We start from the raw sequence: 15678 nt of genomic DNA, 5'->3' as shown, positions 1-15678 counted from the left end.
AGACGTACACCATACCGGAAGAGGTCCAACCAAACCAATGTTCAGTGTCAGCAGCATTTGCTGCAGTGCCTTACTCTGCGAATAAAGCTGAAGTCAGTGTGATACCAGTCTTTCAAAATGGTCCATTACGAAGAAGTAAATGTGCACGGCTATGAGGAGTTCTGCAAGGCTGTGTCTGACAGAAAAGGGAAGGAAATCTTTGCTTATTTTTCGGGAACCAAAGACGATAAAGGAACGAGCTGGTGTCCAGATTGCGTTACAGGTAATTTATTATTTCAAACACACCGAGTTACAAATTAACGTTTAGGTCGCAATATTTGCGTCTGACGTTACGGTTTGCAGACACTATTGTGAAAAGGCCAGACAACGTGAATTATAAATAATATATAAGCGTGTTGTTTGTTTGAAGCATTTTTTGCATAGTTTTTATTCTTAATATTATTATTTTTTTGTTTCCTTTTTTTCAGCTGAGCCAATTGTAAGAGGAGAGATGAGTCACCTTCCTGACGGATCTGTTTTCATCTACTGTCAAGTCGGAGAAAGAGCTTAGTCAGTCTTTAAAAAAACAAAAGTCATGTGACAAATCTCAGATTTGATAGAATAGTGTTTGTGCATGTCTATTGTATGTAACATACATGTTTAATCTAGTTTTAAAATATTTTCCTTTACCAGAATGATGAATAGTGACACACAAAAACGTCTTCCAGTTCTTTTTTAAATAAATATAACAGTTTGACAAAAAAAAGTAATCTTTAAATTTCATTATTTGGACTTTTGTTACCAACATTTATTTACTGAATACCACTTCCGGTTTACAGAGGTTTAATTTATTTAAACTTTCAGATTAGGCTGTGGACTTCATGGTAATGAAATCATACAGATTTATTTTCTTTCAGAATAAAATAATATAAAATGTGACTTTATATCATATGTGATATTTAATGTGAAAAAAGAATTGTAATGTTTTTGTGGGGTTATTTTTTTCAGAATTGTTTCTAACATTATTTTCCCTTTTTTTTCTCTTTAAGTTGGAAGGATCCAAATAATGAATTCAAAAAGACGCTGAAATTGAGCGGAGTCCCCACTTTGCTGCGATATGGCACTGTAAGAGTTTCCCAAAAATCACTTGAGTTCTCAACTATTTCACAATTAGACCGCTTAAATGAGCTGGGAAGATAAATATTTGTTGTGTTTGTATTCCTGTTTTCTAACTAAACTAACAACTAAGCATGTTTTTTCCATGCTTAGTTGTTTTTTTATGCTGCTGTCAAAGCTTTACATTAAGACCCTTTTAATCCCTGTTTCAGCCTCAGAAACTGGTGGAGGAAGAGTGCTTCAAAGCAGAGCTGGTGAAGATGCTGTTCACCGAAGACTGAAGAGTCCTTTGGCTGTTCAGACCACACATGAAGACTTTAAAGTTTTGGTTAATGATAAACACAACTATGTTTACATTCTTCAGTTCCAGAACATTTTTAACTATGTGATCCCTCTTTCTTTAGATAACCATTATCCATGATAACCCAAAAAATGTCAATTAGATTTGTACACTCTTTGTACAATAGATCTGTGCTCCAATGCAGTCTGCTCTGAATAAAGTAGGATTGATAATCATTTTGTCTTTTTAAATGTGTTGAATTTTAACCAAAAAAAAAACACGGACCATTTTAAAAGAGAGAGAATTATCATGAATTTCAAAATATTCAATATAATGACAATGCTTCAAAAAATGTGAAATTATTCATGTCTTCTGTGGGACGTTCGGTCATTAATAATACTGCCAAACTATGATTTGGATTTTGTTTTCATTCTCAATTCAATTCCAAATCTAATACAACTGGATTAGGTGAAGGATTCATTAATTTACATTAAAGCAATGACAACTGAAGAAAGGTGGAACCTTTATTAGCAAAGCTGTGATGAAAATAACATTTTTAAATTGAGAGAGAAGAGAAACTGCAAAAACAAATATAAACCAAAGATTTATCAGTTGGTGTTGCATTTCAGTATAGTTTAAAATTTAGGAATAATCTAAATTTTAAACTATACTGAAAACACATGTCTTCAGTGAAGATAAAGGTTTGAGGTTTTAAAGCAAAATCCTACCCTATATGTGGATAAACATTTGTCTTGTTCCTGAAAGAACTAGGAGTGCAACGATTAGTCACTGAATCAATTTCTATTACTGTGATTCAACCAGATCAATCTGCCTGACTTGCATTTCAAAAAGAAACAAATCAATTAATAAATTATATTGGAAAATGTCATTTAGATTGAGACATTGTGGATTAATTTTTTTAATAAATTAAAACTGACCAAGTGCCATGAGAGCGGACAACACACACGTGATGGAGCAAATAAAAACGATCAAGCCATGATTCCAGTCCAATTTGTGGAAACACTCTGAATTTAACAAAGACAAGTGACCATACAGTTTGGTAGAGTGTTCTAATAATGTATTATTTTGATGTGGAACAACAATGTGCTGAATTTTATGAAACTAAAATGTGAATGGATTTGACATGACACTGTTTCCTTGTTTGGAATCCGGGAAACTTCACCTGCACTCTTTATTTATCTGTGAGTCACACTGGTTGAGTTTTTGGCTGTTTATGCACTGGATCGAGTTTAGGTCATTGATTCGGATCGAATCATCCTAAATGAACCAATACCGACTATGAATCGTATCGGCAACCACAAGTGATGGCTACAACCCCAATAAAAACTGATTTTTACCAACCAACTTTATTAAGAACTAGATACAAAACAATTGGTTAAAAAATTACAAATTTGTGCAACTTGAACATTAACATTGTATTGTTTTGTATATTTTTGAAAATAGAATAGAAATAAAATGTAAAAAAAAATTGTCCCTGTAAAAAACTATAGGTGGCAGCAAATCCTTACAAAACGCAAACATGAAAATATTTTCAATTGGTTTTATTGGCTTTATATTTAATCAAATTTATTGGATCATCACATTTTAGTGAAGAAACGTATATGATTAGAGACACTGGAGTTGTTTAGGTAAATAATGTAATGTCAAATAAGAAAGACAACATCTTTAAAAAAACGTGTATCCCCATATAAAAAGTGTTGGTTAAATAAGTGAGGCAAAGGAAAAAAAACATTTATTTTTTACCAAGTATTACTCACAAAATGGGTTATTTCATAAAGTAAGTGCCTTCATTTTTTTTTTTTTTTTTTTCAAAGAGCGTGGCTGATGTTGCCGTCAGGGCGGGTTAAGGGGAGCGCATTCCTGCACAGCGCTCACACCGGAGGACGCTCCGCGGTGAGACACACGCCGCAGCGGCAGCGCCTCGCTTCGCTTCGCCTCGCCTCGCCGGGCTGGAGCTCACCTAAAGCCTCAAAGCGGAGGTGGAGGACGTGCTTGGGTGTCGGCTGCAGCCTGAGCCTCGGCTGAGGGCTTTCTCGTCGCGCGTTCGAGGACTGCGGGCTGCGATGTCGTCGGAGTTTCTGGTGAGTCTGCTCGGGGAGCGGCTCGTCAACAGCGAGAAAGCCGAGGTGGACGTGCAGTCCCTGGGCGCCAGACTGTCCCTGGTCGGGCTCTTCTTCGGCTGCAGCCTGAACGGCCCCTGTAAGCAGTTCAACGGCAGCCTGTGCGAGTTCTACAGCAGGTTCAAGAAGAGCTCCGAGCACAAGGACAAGCTGGAGATCGTCTTCATCTCCTCGGACCAGGATCAGAAACACTGGCAGGACTTTTTGCAGGAGATGCCGTGGCCTGCCTTACCTTTCAAAGACAGACACAAAAAGGTAAGATGAAGAAGAGGTGATGAAGAGCAGCACACAGAAAACGCTATCTAAAGTGATTTCATTTGAGCCTCAAGTGAGCTGCAAAGACATCCAGATTAAAGTACCTTCCCCTAATATGTTTGTTTTATTCAACTTTTAGCAGACATTTTATCTATATATTTTTTTCAAAGATTAGAAAACTATAGTGACACCTCCATCTAAAAAAATGTTTTTTTATTGTATTTTAATTAAAAGAATGTTTTTGCAACATTTTAGTACCACACTGGTACAAGTAAAATCTTTTTAGTGATCCAATCCAATCCAGATAATCAAATAACTATATTTGCAGTGAAAGAGCCATTTATACCAGAGCCCAGCTTAATGGTGAGCTCATGAATTTGCCAGTCCAGACATTCCTGAGTTTTTATTATAGGAGGAAATGCATTCCATTTCCTCTTTCCACTTTGCTAAGGTTAATGATTTGGGAAGTGATAGAAATCTAAAAAAAAAAAAAAAAATTTTCATTTTACCTGTTTATCTAATTTGTTTTCCCTCTTGGCTGAATCGATTTCCCACTAAAACATTTTCACTGTTTAATTATACATTTTCAGGCTACTTATTCTCTAAAATAATTTTAGGGGTTAAATGTACATATGTTACATTTCTGATTTCATTTGTTTTGTTTCAACCAAAGTCAGCAAACTGCTGGTTTGTTTGTTATTCAAAGGAGCTCTGGACCGAGCAAAGATTTAATGCACAGTGTTTGTGATGCTTGTAGCTTGGAATAACTAATAACGTTTTTAATAGCAGAGGAGATGCTGCAGCCACCATAAGCGATGGAGGATGTTGGAGGGTCCTGCTCCAGCACAGGCCTCATGGACTTGCTCTGAGTCCCAAACAAAGCCACCATGCATGTCTGTGTTTGCATGGCATCAATCAGACAAGTTGGTTTTTCTTGTAGAAAAAGGTTTAACAATGATAATTATATATATATATATATATATATATATATATATATATATATATATATATATATATATATATATATATATATATATATATATATATATATATATATATATATATATATATGCTTGAATTTGTTTTTATTAATTAAGCTGAGAATATTTCAAAACAAATAGTCTTTTACATGCATTTATTTTGAGCCAAAACCTTCATTTTTTTTATGTAATTCTCATTATCTCTGCTGTACACATCTTTAATTGTCTAGCCTTGCTGTTCTTTGTTGGGTTGAGGCAGCGCTCGGACTGAAACATTGTCTTGTACATTCCCACTGATTGGCAGCAATGATTTCCGTTGCACTTCATAATGAAGTCCAGGCTTGAATGAAGCTCTGCACAGAAAAAGAGGGACCCGAGAGGTGGGGGTTGTTGTCTGGGCTGCAGCACATCCATCGCCCGAGTGCGGTGTTATTATGCTCTGAGTGCAAGCAGAAAATATCTGTAAACACACGCATTGTTTCTTCTCATGGTGGTGGTCTGCTGGCTGCCTGGGCCTTGGGAGAATACTGCAGAGCAGTGGTGCGGCTGTGCTTTGCAGAGGCCTGCGGTCTTTGGTCGAGCCGTGTTTTCTCCGTCTGATATTGCAGAGCAAAGTCCCGCTTTGCCGCAGTGATGCCTTTTAAATGGCATGTCTTCTGAAGCATGCTGAGTGGGTGGCACCTCATCATCTGCTCATTCATTTGGGTTGTTTCTTTGTGCAAAACTTTAGTTCTTGTTTTTATGTGAGCAGGCAACTACTATTGCTTATTTTTTCTCATCAATTCTTCTTTACCTAACATTTACTGACTTTAGATTACAGTCATGTTTATTTCCTTTTGTCTATTTGTTATTCTTGCACTTCATTTGCTTGGGATTATGTTTTTAGCTAATTCTTTGTTGGGCATATCAGTGCATTTTGTATCCATTGGTTTGATTAAAATTAACATTTTGTTGTCAGGATTTGTTTGTTGTCAAAACATTTTTAAGCCAGAACAATGAATGCACATTTTGGGAAAAATAAACAGTAAACAATAGACTTTCCTGCTGGTAGAAAAGGTCATTGTTAGTCGCTGCCATAATTAGTGGCCTATTGTGTTGGGATTTATGTCCCTTAATAGGAAAAAAAAGAGAAAAGGGTTTGTATGTGAGGACAAAATCCTTTAGTTTTTTTGTAGCTATTGTGTCCCATGGAGTAGTCACATTTGCTGCTCATGCAGCATGGAAACGGGAAATGTTTTAGGAATAAACAAAGTTTCATTCTAGTTGTGGGAGATTTGAATGAGAGTCTTTTGTTTGAGTGCAAGCAGACCACATGGATGAGTGATGTTGACTCAGCACAGGGCTCTGTTGACTGTCTCCGGAGGGTCAAAGTGACCCTTTTAACCCTGCCGCCAGCAGTTGAGTCATTGCAAACAAAGCTGATATAATTCTGCAGTCACATCTACAAGCTTCCACGTCATGTTTAATAGTAGTAAGTTGAGCTGGTATTTTATTTCATGTGTCACTGGAAGAAAGAATAGGCTGTCATGATTTCTTGGTTGATTTTTCTAACTTCTGATGTCTGTTTTAGAATGGATCACCATGAAATTATGTTTTCTTTTGTTTGTTTTAAGTCAGAAAATGATTTCAGTGAGCCGTTCGTCTGCCGGTTGCTACTTCCTTAGATGGACTTTTGCAGGAATGGAGAGTCCCACGTTCAAATCCATTCATTCCTCCAAAGACTGTGTTAAAACTCCATTAAAGCGGGTGAAAAAGCTGAGATGCTGCCAGAGCTGTTTCTACAAGAGTCTCAATCGCAGACAGAGAAAGGCCCGTTGTCTGAGCCCCTGTGGTCGGCGGCTGCGCTCTGCAGTCGGTCCCCAGAGGCAGGACGCCCGCTCACTGGGCTGTCTGCCAGGAGCTGATGGGGCAAAATGAGCTTCGGAGTGGGACTAAGGAGGCCCTTCATCAGCATGTCACTGATCTGCTGAAAACCTGCATCTGCCCGTCATGCATCGCAGCACTTGCTGCCCTGTGACCAAAGAGGGGGTTTGAAAAGAGGCTGAGGTGCTTCATGTGCAGGTGGTTGCCTTCTGTCACCTATTTGTGCTGCATGTGCTTTTTGCTGCCCTTCATGATCAGATATTTTTCACTTTTGAGCTGTCTGTCATCACGTGGGCTAATAAATCAAGGAGACTGTGACCTTTTTTGAGGGGGGGGCTCTCTGAAGGGCATTTGAAAGCTGAAGATCTAACTTTGAGAGTCAGAGAAATGACTGTTTCTACTCAACAAGCTTAATCTGCAGATATAAGAAATATTGTAGTATTAATTTGTTTTTGTTTTTTATTATTAAAATGCAAAGTATAAAGCTGCTGCAGAGGGATTATTCTTTTGGATCAGAAAAGACAGAAACAGTTGTTTAAACACGATTCTGAACCATTTTGAGATCAAATTTTCCAGAAACACTCCTTTTTTCTGTTTAATATTATTCTAAATGGGTTTCTCCAGTATTTGATTTCCGTTAATACAGGCTATAGTTTGTGGCCTAATGTAAGGTTGGCTCAGGAACTGAACAGAAGCAAAGCTAATCCTCCTTAGAATTAGTTTAACTCAAAAGACCAGTGAAATGACAGATTAAAGGTTATTTTTTCTATTTTTCTGTTAACTGCTTTGGAAGTAGTTTGAACTTTGAGGGATCTTCTTGAGTAAAGCGAGAACAGAGGGAAAACAAAAACATGCTTTTAATTTGGTAATGCTCAAATCGTCCATGCAGATATCATTGATCTAAACTTAAATTATATGAACAGTTGAACTTTTTTATTTTGCAGAATGAACACTAATGCTGATCTTTAAGCACAGTTTGGTGTGAACTTTGATGATTTTGCTTTCCTGTAATGACAACCTTAATGTTTCAAAGAGCTTATGTAGATCAAGTCAAAGGATTCTAGTTAATAACTGTTTTGTCTGTAGTTCTGCTTATATTATATCAGGTCTTAAACATTAGGAGACCAAGTTTCTTTAATAACATATACTGTTTATACACAACAGGCTGTTTACAAATGTGAAAAAAATATGTATGTTTGTATAAATTAGTTTTTCGCTAACTGAGCTTTTAAGTACTTTAAATTCATCTTTGTGATGGTAAACTAGTAAATTTTACACTCATTAAATGAATTCTGCCTTTAAAAACAGGATCTAATCTATGACCGTCTTGTTTAAAATGAAACTAAAAGTTTTTTCTTCGACGTGTTACGCTTTTACCTCTTTTCTCTTGATGGACTTGCTCCAGGCTGTTGTGGATCTCTACACCTATCACATTTCATGCGGTGTTGCTGAACGCTTAATGATGCGGCAAATTCACCGTGGGTCTTAATCCCTACTATTTATACATTTTCGATTAACACCCTTTGGTTTCACGTTACGCAGTCTGCCTCCGACGGGAAAGCGACCCCGGCAGTAACCGTTACCTTGACTCCAGCTGTTGGTGTGGCGCGTCAGGCTGCAAAGCTGCAGTGTGAGTCCATTGTTGTGCAGTTGTGAGGCCTTGTTGCTGGGCGCTGTTTGACAAGAGCTTAGGTAAAGAATGTGCACTGACACCTGCTGCACTGGAGCCGCTGAGGGCCAGAGGGCATGAAAACTGTGGGTGCTTAAGGACTCTTCATACTTGGTGATACCAACTGTTGCACTACAAAGCTTGTGTTCCTGTCTCCTTTTCGCTGCACATGTAGTCTCGGTGGCTGTGGGGAAGGGGGTTTAATCAGAGGCGATCTCAGCGAATCAAGTTACCAAAGTAAGAGTTTAAGGAACAGGCACACTGTCTCGTAAAGCCCTGTCCCTCCTGCAACTCAATCTGGTTTCACTTCAGATATCTACCCATTAAGCAACATAGCTGCAAGGCTACAACCTCTGTGTGGAGAGCACGCACCAGTGAAACCACACCCTCGGACTCACTTTTCTCCTTTGTTGTGATCCCCGGCTGAACGCCGTGTGGTTTTCCAGGGAAGACTTTCTGAAAAGTGAAGGGGAAAATTGAATGTGGCTGATGTATTCACCGTGGTGTCTGCAGCAGCAGCTCTGAATGAGAAGAGCAGATGATCCGCTGGACTTTCTACATTACAGTAAACCAGCCCAATTTGAAAATTTAGCAGTGAAATCGGCCAAACCAGAGCTCCGTCAGACCTGACATGAAATCATTTGAGATGAAAGCGGCTTCTTTCCATGAGAATAAAACGCACTGCTGTTAACTCAAATTGGTAAAGCCACCACCATTTGCTGCGGCTTTATGCTTTCCTCGCCACTGTTTGGATGTGCTCCTCTTTTCTTTGAGCTGAGCTGAGAACACTTTATGGATGAGCTGTTGTCCCCGGACCCTCCCCCCAGTCCATCCATCCTTCGGGCTGTAATTGCCCCGCACCGCAGCTCAGCAGCCCTCTCCAACATAATAACGGCACAGTAGCCCCAGGGGCATCCTGCCATCCAGAGCGCGTTTTCTTTTGCCTTTTGTTATCTCTCCAAGATTGAATGTTTGTGATTCCCCAGCCCCTCCACCACCACCCCAAATTGTGTTTCCTAAGGTGAAAAGAGCTCTAATGGAGAAGTTCTGTCTGCTGGTCACACTAGATGCAAATTCTCAGTGACTGAAGCAATCAAATCTGCCACAGCAGACTCATTCATTGTGGATGAAATGAAGCGAGAACCCCATGTAATTTATATTTGACTTTATGTATTTTTTTTTAAAGTTTTCTGTCCACTTGATGCACAAACTTTAACCCCTCCTCTCTGTGATGCATCCATCTATATGTTCCTGCAGCTTTCAGCTTGTAGAATGATTCACTGGCCAGAACCTTTCCGGGTGAAACTAAGCAGTGGCTTTGCACGTGACGAGAAGGTTGAACGAAGCAAAAGATAAACGCCAAAAAATACATTTTTTTCATTTTGGCTAAAAAAAATTACTGGGAATGCTTTTACAGAAATGCTTTTACAGAAAAGTTGATAGGAGTGGATCCATAACTGTAAACATGGAAATGGTAAGCCATAGTCGAAACTGTAAAAAGGTTTATTGCTGAAAATCATGTTTTTTTGTTTTATTTACTTTTGTTGATTATTTTTACATTTGTTTAGACATTTTACAAATCTCGGTATATTCACTTATCTTTTCATGAGCTCAGATTTGGTCTTCACTGAGAATGAACCTTTCTTCTTAGAAATAACAGAAAAATAAATTGAAACTGCTCATAGACAATGACCAATCTTGTGATTTGGTTAATTGATTTAATACTGTGTGACTACAGAATTTGATTTTTATGATGATTTATTTGATAATTTTATTGTTTTGACCTCAAATATGTCGACTCATCTTGGAATTTGTGGTTTGGGATATCTCCAATGCTTTCCTTAGAAATTGATACAATTGCACGACATGACATGTTTGAATTATTGAGGTTAAGTTTCGATTTTAAACATTTATCTGGCACCCTTTTACCACATTTGTTGAGTATAAACAGTGTTTTTCTTGTCTCAACTTCATGAACAAGGTTATTGTTAGTCTCCATTAATTGTTGACTATTGTAGAAAGAGATGTGTGACTGTGAGATGAAATGGTCATGAGAAAATGACACAGTGGAATGCGGCTGATAAAATAAAGTGGAGCTTCCTCTAAAAATACCGTCTAAAAAGCCCAAATATGACCTAAAAGCCCACGAATGCAGTCCCAAACGGCTTTAACTGTAAAAAAAAAAAAATACAGCAACTTTAAACCCAGGTGTTCTGCATGTTTGCTCCTTTAGACTGTCTATAGCTACATTTCTATCATACAGCTTGCCTGTGAAATCCAAGTGAAAAGAACACTGGCTGTTATGAAAACAGTGAAGAGCATTTCTTAAGGTAGCTCCAGATGGTGTTCATCACCACAGCGGCCTGCAGCCCGTGTTAATGTTCTGTATGCATCAAGACAACACTATTGATAAACAGTCTACAGCTTTCTATCGCGTCTATAAATCCTTTGTTAACATGTTGAAGGGCCAGAATAAATAATCTTGATTGATAAATGAATAACATTTGCAAAAGAAATGGTGAGATGAAGAAATTACTTTCTGACACAAAATTCTCTCATGATTGCAAGCTAAATAAATACCAAACTTGGCACAAATGTCAAATGTCACAAGGTCCACCCTGTTACAATTTTGTCAAGACAGGTTCAACCATCATGGGCTCTATTAAACATCAGTGTCTTAACTGGTTGGTTAGCTTAGTACAGCAGCTTTATCAGTCTCTGTCAACCAGCACTTCTCTAGCTCAAGACAAAAAGTACTTCGGACTGTCGTTGCATCAAATGGCCATGAGTCCCAGAATGCTGAATGGTCCCTTTAATGAAGCCCTGTCAGTGGAAGTGGACTTTGTGTGGCAGCAGTGATGTCCTGTGACAACCTGTCAGGGTGTCACAGGGTGTCCCTTGCATTCCGGCACTTGTCAGCGCTCGTCGCTCAAAAAAAACCGAGCAGGAATAAAATCCAGAAATAGCTCGGTCAATCTGACATTTTAAAGAAGTTTGTGCCCCTTGTCACAAACTCTGTAACCGGGTCTCTGCTGCACCCTGTGTGGAGCACATTAATAATGTTCTGTAGCCGTTTCTGTGAGCTTATGTCGCGATCATGTTTCCACCATGTTGATCCTCCATAATTTGAATTATTTGACTCTAACTGTTGGTCAATCTGAGTTTTGCTGGTAGACAGATGCTGCATTTACAGTCAATAGTTAATCTCTGCAGGATAATAGGCCGGCAGATGATGTATCATATGTCTAATCGGGTCAGATGCTGCTGCAAGCAGCTTCCCTGGAGGATCATTTCCCCATTATTGAATCAGCTTTTTATTTGGGGTTTTGCAGTGTAGTTTTGTAGCAAGCCAAAAAGTTTTTACAGTTGGAAATTGGGTAAAGAAAATTTAAAAGCGCCATCTTCAAAGAGACTTTGTCGCAGCACAGCAACTTCTCAGCACATGACAGATCAGCTGCCTTTTGAAATGCTATCCTAGCTAAGTTGGCGCATTTTAGGAAAAGAAATTTGAGGAAAGTGAGACTTGCAGCAACTGATCTTGTGGCTTTTTTTTTTTTTAAAGATGTCTCATTATTTTTCTAATAACCGGCGAGTCACTTTCAATCATCTGTAGCCGTGCACCGCTACCGCTCCTTAGGAGCACACTTGAATTGGGATCATTTGGTGTGCTTCCTATTTAAATGGAGAATTTATTATCCAGCATCATGTGCAGCCAGGTTCATTGAGTTTATCACCGCGCTGTGATTTGACGCCAACGGCAACAACACATAATTGCACTTCTACTCGGACGCACGCACGTGTTGATAATTCCGCTTTTGTGTGTGCGCGTGCACCTGTTCTAGTCACATGGCTCTTCGGAATGCATTAGGGGGCTATTATTTGGGGTCACTGGTGGGCAAGTTAATATGGAAAATAAATAATGATGCTGCGGTGTTGCACATAAATTCATCTATGCTGTTTCATTATTCCTGATGCCTCGTTTATTGAGGCAGCAAACCCGTCACTAAGGCAATGCTAAGGTTCACGCTATCATGCCATCTTATACCAATTATAGCACGTAATTGTGTGTGTTGGAGAGAGGGGGTATTTATTTTACCTACCCGAAAAGGTTTCTTAAGTTAGAAAATTGGATCACCCCCTTAGCAGACTAAATGTGAACTTCAAATCTAATTAAGCCTATATTGCACATAAATCTGCATTTATCGATCGATGCCATTATTGGACGATCGATTTTTAGTACCTCTCTAGCTTTGACTGCTTGTTTTGGCTCTTGGTAAGGCTTGAATCTATATAAATTAAAATAACCTGCTTAGCCTGGATGCATTGCCGATCAGGTGTAAAACTGGAGAATAAAACTCTCCATACAATGCAAAAGTACAATAAATATTGGAAACAAGCATGTTTCTTAACTGTCCAAAACGCCAACTGTTTTCTAAAAACATGATAGAATTCAAAAGTAATTCAGTACACATTTGATTGGACAGAGTACAGTCACTTTTCTTAACAGATAATATTTCCTGCTACCAAATCAGCTTCAGAATCTGACAGTATATTCGATTTACAATAGTCAGATCGTAGTTTCATAATAGTTATGGCATGTTTGACAACGCAAAACATGAATTACTGCTAATGTCACTTGATAAAGCGTGTTGTTTCCAGAGTGCATCCCATGCAGAGGCTGTCCTGTGACTTCGTTGTGGGGGGTAATGTCTGCTTTGATTAGTCTTTTTCATTTTTTTTCCTACATCCATTCTGTGTGTGTGTGGAGCACCAATCACACGGCCACGCTAATGAAAGGCTTTATCAGCTTAAGCCTGTTGTAAGCACTAGAGGTCTCATCTTTTCACTGACGAATGAGAGCAGCCCTCGGACACAAGTGTCCCGGGCAATTAGAGACGCCTCAAAGGGGGAGATTACAGGCACGCCGTGTCATGGCCGCCTTTTTTCTCGTGCTGCACATCGGTTTGCTCAGAACCCGCACCGTGATTGGTGCTTTTTTTTTTCTTTTCCCCCTTAATGCCACTTGAGAGGTAGATGAATGCCCTGTGACAGAGTTATTCGTTAGGGGAAGATTCAGTAGGAGCTCCATCAAATTATGGAGTCTTTAACTGTTACTGACTGAATTAGATTTCTCAGGATTGGTGGCAACAGATAGAGCTGTGTTCTAATGCAACAATGGAAGTCACTTTTTCTATGCGTTTTGCTGCCCTCAACCACAAAATGTGATGCACAACCAAACTTTTCATGTGAGCATGTTCAAATATCACTACAGACGTTTGACTTGGCTATATTCAGGGTTGATTTCACGTTTTTAACGTTCTGGTGAGCAGTTCATTCTGAACTAGTTTTCTTTTGTTTGGTTGTTTTGAAAGCATACATTTTTGTTGTAGTTTTGTTTTCAACACAATACCTGTTGCTTTCTTCCTGCTCTTCGGGGTTAAATCCAAATCAGCTTAAAGTCAATGAAAAACCAGAAAAGTGAAACATTTGAAAACAGTTTTAAACTCAATACTTGGTTAAAACAAGAATTTGAAAAAAAGTACAATTTTTTTTTTTTAAATTGGGGAAAGTATTACATTTGAATAAAGGATTAAAATAAAATCTAAAAACCTACGACTGTTTCTAAATAAGAAACGTAACAGCTTTCATTTACTGTAGTAACAGTTTTAGTAGATGGATGGATGTAAACATTCCTAACTAACAATGTCTGCTTTTGGCGCCGCCTGTCTTATCCCTCCTCTGAAGTGGCGTACAGTAGTGATAACATTTTCCCAAAGTTTTTTTAAATCAGATGTCACCTGATGTCAATTATACCCTAATTTGGCTACTCTCAGCCCAGTTTTTGTAAATTGTATGAAGCATGTTGGCTGTATGCATAGAAATTGCAGCTTTAAAACCCAAAGAATGGATGATTAGCTATTTCTAAGTACTATTTACAAAACTCGCAGCAGCAATTGAATTCATATAGAAGACGGAAATTACCCATTTCCTGTGAACACAATTTAGAATCCTGTATTTTGAGGGGCTGAAGCCTGTGGTCAATACGTGGATAGCTGCTGGCTGGTTAAAGCCTCAGATTTTCCTCTAGAATATTCTGGTGTAGAGAGGAGTTCATGGTGAAATCAATGAATCGAAGGTGCCCAGGACTTGTGGCTGCAGTTTATGTTTAAATCATTATCCCTTCTCCACCGACGAGAGCTATGAAGTGTTGCTGGTTATTTCCCAGCTCTGTGGGAATCAAACAAGCACTGCAGCCTCTCCAGCTTGGAGAGTTTTCCCTGAGCCCTGCACAGATTGACCTTGGGCTGATCCTGGTAGGGGATTCTTTTTTTATTTTTATTTTTTGATGTTTTTTGCATTTAAATGTTCGTCTTTGTATTCTGATATGGCACCTTAATACAAGCACATAACTTCCATACCAACAACCTGAGTAAAGCGCTTTATTCGTTCCATTCGTTCCGGCTGCAGTTTGAGAGGAGCTTACACTTCTTTAGATGCATTGGGCCTCTCACTGTTTGAACTGGCTCTTTGTCAAAATGAGGTGTTTGCGTTTCGTCCAAGAAAAAGTCACAGTTATAAGATAGGAGGATCCGTTAACTCCCACTTAAGTTCATTATTCCCATTTTTTTTCTTCTTTTAACTGAATGCTGCTGCAATTACAGTTTAAAGTTGTGCTTTTTCATCCAATTGTTGTTTTTAGGACATCTTGAAACTGAAGAACTCACATGAAAACACAAGTCTTGAATTTTTGTTTTAAAATATAAAGTTTAGGAACTATTCATTTGAGGAAGGCTGATGTGTTCGCTCAACAAGGTAGTTTTTTTTCTTCTGAAAGAAAAAAGGCCTGGCCTAATGTGAGGAAAGGATGTGCCGATGTGGCTGGAGGCCCTTTTTCTCTGCTCCACAGCTCCCCATCACATCTCTCGTCACCTGCTCATCTGACGGCACGGCTGTTTTCAGAAGCAGCAGGTGTGCTTAGAAGGTTGCAGCTTTTAATCCAGCAACCCTGAGGTGTGTGTGTGTGTGTGTGTTGTGGTCAAAAGGCTTTCACTTTTGTTGAGACACTGCAAAATAAACTTTATTGTTGTACATCGTAGGCGTAGGCAAATTGGAAATAAGCTATTTGTGCTTTTAACAGTTTTCCTTTGGGAAACTATGAAGCCGAAATAATGAGGCGGGAAGACGCCAAATGCTGGTTTTATCTGAGGAATGTACTAGTTTGTGCCCAGATTTAAACTGATCCATTTTTTTTTCAACTTATTACATTAATAGAGGTATGCAGTTTTTTTAAAGGTCAGATTTAGAAGAATTAAATGGAATAACAATTACTATTTGAAATATATTTCATTTTTTCGTGGAGAATGTTTTTGTTAATGTTGTGAATGCAAATCCAGG

The 15678-nt window shown here is 38.7% G+C and overlaps 2 protein-coding genes across 2 annotated transcripts in view; both read left to right on the top strand.

Annotated features, from left to right (window-relative positions):
- The first annotated feature begins 7 nt into the window (after nt 1–7).
- Nucleotides 8–1611, top strand: txndc17 (thioredoxin domain containing 17). The gene is made up of 4 exons (XM_004075328.4): nt 8–262; nt 468–549; nt 1029–1104; nt 1308–1611. The coding sequence occupies exons 1-4, from the start codon at nt 118–120 to the stop codon at nt 1374–1376; spliced, it is 372 nt and encodes a 123-aa protein (XP_004075376.1). The 5' UTR covers nt 8–117; the 3' UTR covers nt 1377–1611.
- Nucleotides 1612–3249: 1638 nt separating this feature from the next.
- nxn (nucleoredoxin) overlaps nt 3250–15678 on the top strand; it is a 53209-nt gene continuing 40780 nt past the window's right edge. The window contains exon 1 of the mRNA XM_004075327.4: nt 3250–3771. Within this exon, the coding sequence (XP_004075375.1) occupies nt 3460–3771 (312 nt within the window). The 5' untranslated portion in view covers nt 3250–3459. The remainder of the gene's footprint in view (nt 3772–15678) is intronic.

The sequence above is a fragment of the Oryzias latipes genome, chromosome 13 (assembly GCF_002234675.1).
Source record: "Oryzias latipes chromosome 13, ASM223467v1".
Classification (NCBI taxonomy): Eukaryota; Metazoa; Chordata; class Actinopteri; order Beloniformes; family Adrianichthyidae; genus Oryzias; species Oryzias latipes.
This window is presented reverse-complemented; position numbering and strand designations above follow the sequence as displayed.

What these genes read in the sequence shown, in the direction of transcription:
- txndc17 (XM_004075328.4), top strand. Translation starts at nt 118, where the DNA reads ATGGTCCATTACGAAGAAGTAAATGTGCACGGCTATGAGGAGTTCTGC. An exon ending in GTGTCCAGATTGCGTTACAG is followed by an intron (nt 263 to 467) that starts GTAATTTATTAT and finishes CCTTTTTTTCAG; the next exon opens with CTGAGCCAATTGTAAGAGGA. An exon ending in CAAGTCGGAGAAAGAGCTTA is followed by an intron (nt 550 to 1,028) that starts GTCAGTCTTTAA and finishes TTTCTCTTTAAG; the next exon opens with TTGGAAGGATCCAAATAATG.